Genomic DNA, 13,058 nt, shown 5'->3' with positions numbered 1-13,058 from the left:
TATGATATGGCAGCGCTTCTCCAGTGAGGGCTCTTTATACCCTTTAAACAATCCTGAGGGGGCTTCTTTCCCTTTCTCTCCTTTCTCTTGGTTCCTTTCCCTCTCCCTGTCCTCAGGGCTAAGACAGTGCATGTGGTGGTGGGCCTAGGGACTTAAAGTGAGCCACAGCTCATCGTCTTGACCTCCATTGCTTGCAGCTGGTGCTGTGCATGAGCGAGCTGTGTCCTGCATCCTCCCATTTGCGCTTCCTCAAGGATTCCATAGACATAGTAGGATTTAGGGGAGGGGCGTGATGGAAATGTGTCTTCATTGTAATGTGAAAAGTGATAGTATTTCCAGAGTGAAACTTGCTTTTCCTTTTTCACACTCTTTACTTTCTTTGCTACTCCCATTCCTGGGAAATGCAAAAATGAAGACCTTTGACAGCAGCCTTGAAAGTAGAAAACTGTGAAATGCAAAGGTTATACGGGGACTGCAGCAGCGTCTGTGTGTACATTTGTGCTTGGGGCTGAAAAGAGGGGAAATAGTCTTATAACTCTCTGGGGTGCAGAAGACCTGGATTTCGACTAGAAATAATTTAAATAACATGATTCACTGCCTCCCGCCCCCCATAATAAGCTGATTTATCCCATGCATTCTTCTTCCCTACTGTTTGAGATTTTAATGTGAATTCTATTTATATTCACCTGGAAGTTACAAATAATGAAATGAGTGCAGAGTTATATCTTGTGCATAGGCAGCCTTGATTTTAGAAGGAATTAGTAGTCAGCTTTAGGTATGGAATTGCTTCCGAATCCCTGGGTGATCTGCCACCCTGGGTGATCTGCTTCCCTGGGCTGGACCCTCAGCTGCCTCCCTGGCACAATGCAGTCTGCTTAGTGTGAGGTTCTGAATGCCAGCACTCAGGGCAGACACCCTCAGTGGACACAGTGGGAGGAAAAGAGGTTCCCAGTGCTTATGGAAACATTTTCATTCCCATCCTTACAGGGACCGCCAGGAGTATCGGGCTACCCTGGAAACCCTGGACTTCCGGTATGTATATAAAATTCACCTGTTCCTGGCTTAGTTGGTTGGAGTGTCATCCTGTACACCAAAAGGTTGTGAGTTCAATTCCTAGTCAGGGCATATAGCTGCACTGAGGCTTTGATCTCTGATCCAGGCGCATGTGGGAGACAACCAATTGATGATTCTCACATCAGTGTTTCTCTCTCTCTGTCATTTCCCCTCTCTCTAAAATCAATAAACATATCCTTGGGTGAGGATTAATATAAATAAGTAAATAGATAAATAGATAGATGGATAGGTAGATGAATGAATAAATAAATAAATAAATGCACGTGCTTTTTTTTAGCCATTTGACTTGAGTGATGATACCAAGTGATGTTTTATTTTGTCTCCTTTTTTACTGTATTAATTGCAGGGTATTCCTGGACAAGATGGCCCACCCGGTCCCCCAGGTATCCCAGGATGCAACGGGACAAAGGTACATTTGGAAGCGAGACCCGTCCCCCTTTGCGCACATTCACCTGGTCTGCGTGTCGAGAAGTGAGGCAGAGCTGTTCCCTGAGCACTGCTTCAGTGCTGCAAGTGTGAAGTTGCTCATCCTAAAGCTTTCTCCGTTTGATTAGGAAGTACAGTTTTCCTATAGTTAATGTTCAAGAGTGACATAAATGTGCCTTTCTTTTTTTGTAAAACTTCACCCTAAAATTGCTTTAAACACTGTATCTCTTACCTGTGATCTATTATTAAATCAAACAAGAAAATGCTAATATTAATCTTGTCCCCATTAATTATATTCTCAAATACACCTCTTCTTTTGTGAAATAGCATTCAGCAACATAGATTGTAACAAACACATTTTTAGGAGATGAGATTAACCAACAAATGAGGCATCCCTGATGGGTAGGACATGGCAACTGATGGGGTCCCATTTGCCTTGCCGGGCACCTGTGAATGACTGTCTCCTGTCCCCTCAGGGTGAAAGAGGGCCGCTGGGACCTCCTGGTCTGCCTGGATTCACTGGAAATCCTGTGAGTATGAGGTTGTTTAACTCAGAGTTTGTTTCTTGGGCTATAATTTTTCTCTTCTCTTTCCCTTTTTTTTCCTCTTTTTTGCACTTGTAATCCTAATCATGTTTTGAGAGACACAGAATTAATAACAACCTTTTCTTTTTCAGGGACCACCTGGGTTACCAGGAATTAAGGTACATTATTTTATTTTATTGGATTCATTATAGAAGTCTGTTTAAAACAGATGCCGTAAAAAGAAATTTACTTTAAGTCATTTTGGTGGGCTGATTACCTATTAACACATTTGTCTAAGCTCTGTTACATTAAAAGTGTATATAAGTCATATACACAACTTAAGTATTAAAATCTAAAGTTTAGACACTGGGTAAAGTTTCTTTATAGGAAATAGACAGTGACAGGAGGCATGGTGTGATGGTAAATCTAACAGATGCGAGTCTAGTTCAGACAAATCGCCTGCATAGACATTGCAGTGATGCCACTTTTTCAGAGTCGTTGGACGGGCGCACAGACAGTGCCACCAGAAAGGACTCCAATTGGCATCATACTTAAACTATATGGTTTACCTTCAGTATAACCCTGTTTTCATGTTGCCTATAATCTGCAGTCACTCTTATAAATTCCATAATTACAGCAGGAAAATCCCCAGTTGCCTGAGGTTAGATCCTTGGTGTTAGGCCCCTTCGTTCAAAGCCGGTCTATGGCCCTTCTCAGCTTCATTTTCCCAGTATGTCAGGGTGGGGCCTAGGGCCCTCTGTGCATGCAGAGGGAAGAAGCCCTGAGTCGCTCCCTGCCACGGCACCCAATTCCATCCTGCTGTCATTCAAGGAGACTTTCTTCATCTACCCTTAGGGGTGCCTAGAAAAAGGCCTGGTGGAGATATTCTTGCTAATCACTGGGCTGTTGTTGCCTTCCTGCCCATAGAGCAGGGTGTCCCATTGGCACCCTGCGCCCAGGCACGTGGCCTGGGTTCTCTCCTCCTCTCTTGGCTCAGCTATTCTGGCTCACCCACACCCAGCCTGGTATTCCATAGGCACCACTGGCCAACTTCCAAAGCAGACCTTGCCGCTTCCCTCCTAAGCTCATCTCTGTGTACTTAGCTGATTAGGGCAAGGATACCACCTAGGCATCCAGCCAGGAACCCAGGAGGCGTTCACAGCGGCTGCGGATTCTGCATCTGTGCTTGCTCAGAGAATAAAAGTGGCAGCGAGGCCATTCTGGACCTCAGCCCCGTGCCAGCTGCCCCAGCGTTCATCACTGTGAACTGGGGAGCAGAGAGGAGAACTCAGCCCCTGAGGAACTCCTCAAATTTTATAGAAATTAATCTTTTAAAGACTTTCTCAGGCAGGTTTTGGTGGCTCTTACTGACCTGACCTTGAAGTGAGGGCTCCCTGCGCTTGCTAACGGTTCAGCGGGCGCGGTGTCTGGGCCCTGGGGGCAGCCCTGTGAAAGGGGTGCTTCCAGTGTTTCAACAGCTCCTCTCGAGACAACCACGTGTCCGCATGAGGTCGCGTGTTCCTGTGTCCTTGTGTTTAAGGACACCTAAGACATAGTGTCCTCAGGAGAGCCCGTGCTTTAGTCAGGGTCCTGCAGGGGCACACGACCAATAGAATATGTGTGTGTATGTGCATGTGTATGTATATGTGTGTATAGATGTACACACATACATAAATACATAATGACAGGTAGATAAATAGAATGAGCAAGTTGATAATTTGCAGGGCAGGGCGGCATGCTGGAGGTCCGGGGAAGAACTGATGTTGCAGGTCCGATTTGAAGGCTGTTGTAGGCAGACTTCTCACTTTTTCTTGGGAGTTCGTCCTTTTTTGTCCTAAAGCTTTCATCTGATTGGATGAGGCCCACCCCCTTTATGGAGGCTACTCTGCTTTACCTAAAGCCTTCTGACTTAAATGTTAATGTCATCACAGAAATAGCTATACAGAGAGACCCACACTAGTATTCAAGCAAATATCTGGGTACTGTGGCCAAACCAAATTAGCACGTGAAATTTACCATCATACCCTGCTTTTATGAAAATGCTCATCTCGAAATGCTTTTCTTGAAATACAATTCTTGTTTTGTGAGAACAGCCTGTGATCACACAGTCTTTCAACCAGAGGCTGGTCCTGGTCTAGTATTTCTCATTGTCTGTGTGGGACAGCCACATGGAGGTGTCATAGAGCCTTTCACTCAGCTGTCTAGACATTCAGTCCTGGTTGCAGCCGAGCTCACTGTGCAGCACTGAATGCTGGTCATTAAGATAGAGCATGAATGGGTGAGATGGCTCATTTACATATTTCAAGCTTAGAGCGTATCCAAACCCTAGACTTGGGCTAGTTCCATACCAGTAGTGCATGCCTAATATTTGATAGGTTTTAAGTTTCCTTGCATAAATATCAGTATTTGTGATTGTATCTTACTTTTCATCCCATAGGGGGATCCTGGTGAAATAATCGGCTATGTGCCTGGGGTGCCGTTGAAAGGTGAAAGAGGATTTCCTGGACACCCAGGAGCACCAGTAAGCATTTGCTAAACAACCGTAATCACATGCTGAGTCTCCTCCTCGTTTGCATTTTAATTCTTTCCTTTCTCAATTCGTTCTAGGGCCCACCAGGATTGCCCGGACTACAGGGTCCCATTGGCCCTCCAGGGTTTACTGGACCACCAGTAAGTTGGGGTGGGGGGGCTATTTCTCCGAGGTAGTCATTCAAAGAACAACTATATTAAGGTGTGAAAATAAATAAAATTTAATAAAAACTTTATATCTCCCTTAATTTGGATTGGGAGAATGAATTTCCTTCTTATGAAAATATCTGCCTGGCACTTACGGTCCACATATTCCCAGAGCTGTGTGAACAGGATAATAATAGTACTGCATGCCAAGACATCCCCTCAAAATAGACAACACCTTAATTTTGAGGGGCTGGTTGGTTGCCCGTGATCTATGGCCTGAAGAGGCTGAGTTCAAGATGGACAAGGCAGGCTCAGCTCTGGGGGTAGGCTTGTAGAAATGCAGTCATTACCAGAGATTCTATTCTATTGGGGGCCATGGACACAGACCAGGTGGTGCCATAGAAGCCACACTGCCCTGCAAAGACTTTGTGAACTGAGCACCCCGGGGTGACATCTCAGGAGGCTCTGTGCTGCCACTGGCCTCCTTCGCAGCTGGTAGCTCTCAGGATAAGGAGGACATCATCTGTGCACACAGATATTTTTGCGGTCACAAGAGAGTTAATATTAACAAGGCTTAATTGTGGAGTGCCACATTTACCAGGAATGAATAATGCACTTGACTTTGTTATCCTTACACTAGCCTGCCTGAGAGTCCTGCAATTTTCAGGCTTATCTTTTAAATTGACTCTTTTTGAGGGTGGGTAAAATTCGGCAACTCCTCGTATCCATTCCTGCAAATGTAACCTCTTTTAAAATATGTTCTTGTACATACATGAACTCATTTTTAGGAGTAAAGAATGACTAGTAACAGATGGTTATATAAAGAATGATTATTTTTTAATGTTTAAATGATTATAGAAAGCATTCTGAAATTTTGTTGCAAACACAAGTTTTTTTACTTCACCACAGTCTCCTTCCTTGAAGAAATCATTCAGCTTTTTAAGAAAAAAAATTATATTCAAGTTGGACAAACGTCATTTCCACACTGGAAACTCTAGCCTCATGGGGAGTTTGGCTAGTGATTTCATCCACTGTCTGTTAGTCTAGCATGATCTTAGATTAGGGGATTCCACAGGGCAATGCCAAAGGTTTTAGAAGTGTTTGCATCCCTGTTAATTATCATACAGGAGTAGTTTCTGATTTCCTAAAAGTTTTACAGTTCTAGAACACAGGAAAAAAAATAAATGTTTAACAAATAAATTATCATGTTAACCATAGTATCTTAATACAGTTTCTGTGCAAAGAAGCAATTAAGCTTACCAGTGTTGTGACTTGTAATTTAAAATGCTTTCTCTTATAGGGTCCCCCAGGCCCTCCTGGACCTCCAGGTGAAAAGGTAAAGATTTTTTCATTTGTTTTTCTTTGGTATTAGCATAAGACTATCATGAAATTGCTGTACCTCATTCTTGAAGGCTCTGTTAAAAACTTTTGAATCACTGGAGGTAGAAAAGGGTATAGTGGGGATAAATGGTAATGAAGAAATAAAAATTAAAATAAAAAATGAAAACAAACTTTTGGAAAGCTGTAACTTCTTTATCTCTACATTTAAAATCTGTCTATCCATCTATTCATCTATTCATCCATCTGTGTAACTTCTCAACTGGCCAATCGATTGATCTGTCCATTCATTGATCTTTTTTTCTACCTCCCAACTCCGTAGTCATTACTTTTCCCTTAATGTTTTTAAAGCAGGAGTTTAAAAACCTTAAATTAAAAAAAAGGTTTTTTAGACTTCTTTTTCAACAGTGCTTTAAAAGACTTTTATACACACTAAATATGTGATCACAACTTTATTGAAAATTTAAGGTGGTTGTGGGATGAAGCTGTTGCCTTAAATCTTCTATTTTATTACATTTTCTGTGATATCTATTAGATGATTTTGAGCAAAGTAGCCAACTCTAATAATGGAAGCCTAATTTTCACTCAACAGGGGCAAATGGGCTTAAGTTTTCAAGGACCAAAAGGTGACAAGGTGAGTACACATTGCTTTGGTTATGTTTTCATGCTTAAAATTGTAGTTCTGAGCTTCCGGCCAAGATGGAGGCATAGGTAGATACACTTTGCCTCCTTGCACAACCAAAAGAAGGATAACACTTTTAAATAACAATTTAAAAACAAAAAAAAACATCCAGAATTACCAGAAAACTGAACTGTATGGAAGTCTGACAAACAAGGAGTTAAAGAAGAAACATTCATTCAGACTGGTAGGAGGGGTGGTACAGGAAGCTGGGGAGGCGAGGATGCGCAACAAGGCTGTGGCTATTGGATCAGGGCAGGTGAGGTGGTGGCTGTTGGACTGGGATGTCCCACATTCACATGCAGATGAGTCAGGAGGAACAACTGGGGAGTGGGACAGACCATGCAACTCAGGGTCCCAGCATGGCAAACTAAAGCTTCAAAACCTTTGAGTGAAAAAACCTGTGGGGGTTGTGGTGGCAGGAGAAACTCCCAGTCTCACAAGAGAGTCTATTGGAGGGGCCCACAGGATCCCAGAATGTATACAGTCCCACCCACCTGGGAATCAGCACCTGAGAAGGCACAGTCCACTTGAGGGAAGTGTGGGAAGTGATGGAAAGTGAGGCGAGAGCCAAGCAAGCAGCATTGTTCCCTCTCTGACTCCCCTGTATACAATGCCACAACACAGTAACGTAGGTTGCCCCACCTGATGAATATCTAAGGCTCGGCTCCTTACAACATAACAGGTGTGCTGATGCAAAGAAATATGGCCCAAATGAAAGAATGTATCAAAGCATGAGAAGAACTAAGAGAACAAGAGACAGCCAACCTATCAGATGCACAATTCAAAACTCTGGTAATCAGGATGCTCACAGAAATGATGAGTTTGGTCACAAAATAGAGGAAGAACTGAAGGCTGTGCAAAGTGAAATAAGGAAAAATATATAGGGAACCAACAGTGAAGGGAAGAAAACCAGGACTCAAATCAATGGTGTAGAGCAGAAGAAAGAAAGAAACATTCAAGCAGAGCAGGATGAAGAAACAAGAATTCAAAAAAAATTGAAGAGGCTTAGGAACCTCTGGGACAACTTTAAACATTCCAACATCTGAATCATAGGGGTGCCAGAAGAAGAGGAGGAAGAGAAAGAAATAAAAAACTTATTTGAATAGATTATGAAGGAAAAGTTCCCCAATCTGGGGAAGGACATAGACGTGCAAGTCCAGAAAGCTCAGAGTGCCAAAGAAGTTGGATCCAAGGACACACACACCAAGATACATCATAATTACATTACCTAAGATTAAAGATGAGAGAATCTGAAAAGCAGCAAGAGAAAAGGAGACAGTTACATACGAAGGAGTTCCCATAAGACTATCAGCTGATGTCTCAAAAGAAACCTTACAGGCAACAAGGGGCAGGAAAGAAGTATTCCAAGTCATGAAAAGCAAGGCCCTACAACCTAGATTACTCTATCCAGCAAAGCTTTCATTTAGAATGGAAGGGCAGATAAAGTGCTTCCCAGATAAGGTCAAGTTAAAGGAGTTCATCATCACCCAGCCCTTATTATATGAAATGTTAAAGGGACTTATCTAAGAGGAAGAAGATCAAAACTATGAATAGTAAAATGACAACAAACTCCCAATTATCAAGAACTGAACAAAAACAAAAACAAAAACAAACTAAGCAAATAACTAGAACGGGAACAGAATCACCAAAATTGAGATCACATGGAGGGTTATCAATGGGGAAGGGGTTACGGGAGAAAGGGGAAAAAGGTACAGAGAATAGGAAGCATAATTGGTAGGCACAAAATAGACAGGGGGAGGTTAAGAATAGTATAGGAAATGGAGAAGCAAAGAACATATATGTACGTTCCATGGACATGAACTAAGCCGGGGTGGGGGTGGGGGAGTGCTGGAGAGAAGGTGAGGGGTGCATGGCAGAGGGGAATAAAGGGGAGAAAAAATGTGGGAGAAGTGTAATAGCATCATTAGTAAAATATACTTAGAAAAATTGCCATGCTGGTGTGGTTCAGTAGATTGAGTACTAGCCTGCGAACCAAAGGATTACTGGTTCAATTCCACACTAGATAGGGCAACATGCCTGGGTTGTGGGCCAGGTCCCCAATGGGGAGCATGCGAGATGCAACCACATATTGATGTTTCTCTTCCTGCCTTTCTCCCTACCTTCCCTTCTCTAAAAATAAATAATTAAAATCTCAATATATATATATATATTTTTTTTTTCTTTTAAATAAGATAAAATCACAGTTCTACACATGATAGAGTTTCTGCCCCTACGCTGGGCCCTTATACCATAGTTACTCTTCTCTGCACATTCTTGAGTTTGTTAGTGTTTTTTTTAATGCAAAGCTAAAATTCACTGAAGTGCTCTGTGTGTGATCTGACCAGCAGAGAAACAATGAAGCCATTAGTACCATTTTTCTGTGTATACAGTTCAATCAAAATGTTCTCAGGCAGTGAGAAAACCAGACCTAGACTTCGTTATAAAAGAATCCAGTTTAGAACTTGACCACCAAGGCAGAGGTCATCATGTCAAAATTAGAAGGAAATGAGCCACAGAGACAGGGAGGACAGACCAGACCAGGCAACCTCCTCTTGGGAAGGAGGGAGACCAGCAGTGAGTCCTGGATCGTCTGGTGGTCTCTTCAGCATTGCCCTGAATCATACCAGTGAAATGGGCTCAAGCCCAGTAGGGATTCTTCCAATTACAGTAGCACCTTCCCTGAGGCCAGAGTTCTTTTTGGGCATGGTGAAGCCATTGAGGACAATGCCCACTAGAAAACTCCAAGTCAACCAGGGCCTGGGTAGGTGTGGATTGAATAGTTGGGCCTCTGCTTTCTTTCCACCCTAAATTTTGGCCCAGTCTTTTCATACACCTCACAAAAGTCACCCTGCAATTCATGCGGTTGAATTTTTTGGACCTTACTCTTTGTGCTGCAACTGGGACTCATTGTACTTCCAGCTGTATCCAGCAGTTAGGATGCCTGAGGAGGACAGTTCTGGATGGTTCTTGTATTGTTGGTTTACCCAAAGATAGGCTCTGTTAGGCAGCGTGTGTCTCTTCCAGGCTGTCAAAATGCAACTGGACAGAATATATGCATGTGCTTGTATATATGTGCCCTAGTATGTACACACATACTGTTTGGATGTGTATGCATGGTCTGTATATACACGCATTCACAGATGTGTCCTATAAATGATCAGGTTCCATTGTTATTACTTGAGACACTGGCTGTCCTGACTCCTGAGACAGGAAAGTCTCCTTCTGGCTTTATATACTAACTGTGCCATCTTCCTAGTGAAACGAGGGAAGGATAGATGAGAAAGGAGCACAACACTTTCAAAATAGATGTTTTATTTTAGGCCCCCCTCTGCATTTTCTTCTCTCAATAATTATTTTCTGCCTAACTAGTTCCTAACTTTTGTATCAACAGGGTGATCAAGGGGTCAGTGGACCTCCAGGAGTGCCAGGTCAAGCTCAAGTTAAAGAAAAAGGAGACTATGCCACTAAAGGAGAGAAGGTACGAAACGACTTTGTCCACTGAATGCTGCCTTGTAAATTTTGGACAAATTCCAGGGGATAAAGAGAAACCACATCAAAATTCAGTTTGTCCAGCTGCATTCACCCCCAACCTGGAAAACGGATTTATGGACTATCCATCATATAAAATATGAACATCTGACAGCAGAGGCAGCTTGTACTGGGTAGGAGCAAAACTGGTTTGAGGCTGACTCACCTAAGTGAGGGCTTCTGAAATGCACCCTGGTTGAAGTTGGGCTGGATCAGCAGAAGGGAGAGCCACTGAGGGTAAGAGTACGTTACAGTTGCTGTGACCATCACCCTTAAATTCGTAACCCAGTCAATGCGAGGACTTGAATGCTGGAGACGAGTGTGAATTACTTTGTTACTGTATCAGAAAAATGTTCTTTTTTCCTTTTACCTATTCAGTGTCATGTATAAAAGTGATATAGCTGTTAGTACTGATCTCTCCCTCTCTCTCTTTCTCTAAAATTTTTTAGGGTGATAAAGGTGACCCTGGAGATCAGGTAAGTACTATATTCTTGTTTATCGTTATTATTTTGTGTGAAAGACCATAGTGTATTGGATTTAAGTTACAAGCTTATTTTGCCTCGAGTGTAATATTTCCTTAATTTAATAATTTACTTAAATATACGAATGAATCTAACTCTTTCTCTCATTTTTTTTTTAAGGGAGAGCCAGGGATTGGACAGAAAGGTGAACCTGGAAAACCAGGACCTAGAGTAAGTGCTTTTAAAAGTCCTTTTATTCATTATTGTAAAATTGTCTTCCTTTCATTCCTGGCATCACAGGTTCAGGGACACAGAAGAATGGGAGACTGGTAGGGGTTTTCTGGTTTTTCTTCTTCTTCTCCTGAAGGGCTTTTCTGAAGCCCCTAGGAGTAGAAATGAGGAGAGCTGTCACCATTTGAAAAAATTCCCAGGAGGTGAGGCCCTTTGTTATTCACAAACTCCAGGATAGCTTGGCCAGGGTGGGGTGTTCTTTGAAGAGCTGCCCGCCTGCTGATTTCTCGCTGACCACCACTGTCCACTTGCTCAGAGCCCTTGGTGCCCTTTGCCGCCTCCTTCCTAGGCCAGCTTGGACCTCCACCCAGATCGCAGATGCACTTCCTGGAGCAGATGCTCAGACACTTGTCACTCCTGAATCCTGTGAAGGGAGACCCACCAGCTTCCGTAGCCTGAGCATTTTCACTTTCTCCCCTGCAATAATGCAGGAAAACCTCCACTAAAATCAGTTATCTGGTGTTTGCACCTTAGAAGATTTGGAGCTAATCAGGCTCCATTTTTTAAAAATTGAAAAGTCCTCTTCTATTTGCATAGATATTTCCTGTGAAAGATGACAGATGAACTTGTATTTGAATCAGAGCCTTGGTATTAAAGTATGATTAACTATGAAATACTAATGGTTAAATCTTTATTGTGTAGGGAAAACCTGGAAAAGATGGTGAAAGAGGAGAAACAGGGGGTATAGTAAGTATTTTTCTGTGATTTTTTTTTTAAAAGCGAACTGTTGCCTTCACTAGCTTACAGTGGTTGTTGCGTCTGCTTCCTTCCAGGGGTTCCCTGGCGACAGGGGGTATCCGGGACTCCCGGGCCGAGAGGGTTTAAAGGTAAATGGTGGCGCTATTGTGGGTTTTCCCTTCATTTTGTAGGTCAACTCAGAAGGTTTTACTAGAATAAAGGACTAAAGATTCCCAGAAATTACAACTGTTTATATTCCACATGAGCAAAAACACAACTTAACTTAGTGGTTTTATTTGTTTGCATGAATTTTTTTATTCTCTTTTTTAAAAATATATTTTATTGATTATGCTATTACAGTTGTCCCAATTCTCTGCCCCCCCTTTTATTCCCCTCTGCCCTGCACACCCCATATCACCCTCATTCTTTCCCCTTAGTTCATGTCCATGGATTGTGCATATAAGTTCTTTGGCTCCCCCATTTCCTATACTATTCTTAACCTCCCCCTGTATATTTTGTACTCACTATTTATGCTTCTTATTCCCTGTACCTTTTCCTCATTCCTCCCCCCTTCCACTACCCACTGATAATCTTCCATGTGATCTCCATTTCTCTGAATCTGTTCCTATTCTAGTTGTTTGCTTGTTTTTTTTAGGTTCGGTTGTTGATAGTTGTGAGTTTGTTCTCATTTTACTGTTCATAGTTTTTGTTCTTCTTTTCGTTAGATAAGTCCCTTTAACATTTCATATCATAAGGGCTTGATGAACTCCTTTAACTTGACCTTATCTGGGAAGCACTTTATCTGCCCTTCCATTCTAAATGATAGCTTTGCAGGATAGAGTAATCTAGGTTGTAGGGCCTTGCCTTTCATGACTTGGAATACTTCTTTCCTGCCCCTTGTTGCCTGTAAGGTTTCTTTTGAGAAATCAGCTGATAGTCTTATGGGAACTCCTTTGTACGTAACTGTCTTCTTTATCTTGCTGCTTTTAAGATTCTTTCCTTATCTTTCATCTTGGGTAATGTAATTATGATGTGTCTTGGTGTGTGTTTCCTTGGGTACCACTTCTTGGGGGCTCTCTGAACTTTCTGGACTTTCTGGAAGTCTGTTTCCTTCACCAGATTGGAGAAGTTATTTGTTCCTTCATTATTTGTTCAAATAAGTTTTCCATTTCTTGCTCTTCCTCTTCTCCTTCTGGCACCCCTGTGATTTGGATAGTGGAACATTTAAAGTTGTCCTGGAGGTTCCTAAGCCTCTCCTCATATTTTTGAATTCTTGTTTCTTCATTCTGTTCTGGTCGAATGTTTCTTTCTTTCTTCTGCTCCAAACCATAATTTGAGTTCCAGTTTCCCTCCCATCACTGTTGGTTCCCTGTACATTTT

At 42.3% G+C, this 13,058-nt stretch overlaps 1 protein-coding gene across 1 annotated transcript in view; it reads left to right on the top strand.

The window, feature by feature from the left end:
• Positions 1–13,058, top strand: part of COL4A1 (collagen type IV alpha 1 chain) — a 164,000-nt gene that overhangs the window by 85,962 nt on the left and 64,980 nt on the right. The window contains 13 exon segments of the mRNA XM_028526657.2: positions 988–1,032; positions 1,421–1,483; positions 1,977–2,030; positions 2,177–2,203; positions 4,462–4,545; positions 4,632–4,694; positions 6,001–6,036; positions 6,631–6,672; positions 10,112–10,198; positions 10,698–10,724; positions 10,890–10,940; positions 11,643–11,687; positions 11,774–11,827. Of these exon segments, the coding sequence (XP_028382458.1) occupies positions 988–1,032; positions 1,421–1,483; positions 1,977–2,030; positions 2,177–2,203; positions 4,462–4,545; positions 4,632–4,694; positions 6,001–6,036; positions 6,631–6,672; positions 10,112–10,198; positions 10,698–10,724; positions 10,890–10,940; positions 11,643–11,687; positions 11,774–11,827 (678 nt within the window).

Source organism: Phyllostomus discolor, chromosome 11, assembly GCF_004126475.2.
Source record: "Phyllostomus discolor isolate MPI-MPIP mPhyDis1 chromosome 11, mPhyDis1.pri.v3, whole genome shotgun sequence".
NCBI lineage: Eukaryota > Metazoa > Chordata > Mammalia > Chiroptera > Phyllostomidae > Phyllostomus > Phyllostomus discolor.
Note: the sequence above shows the minus strand (reverse complement) of the source record. Positions and strands in the feature narration are given on the sequence as shown.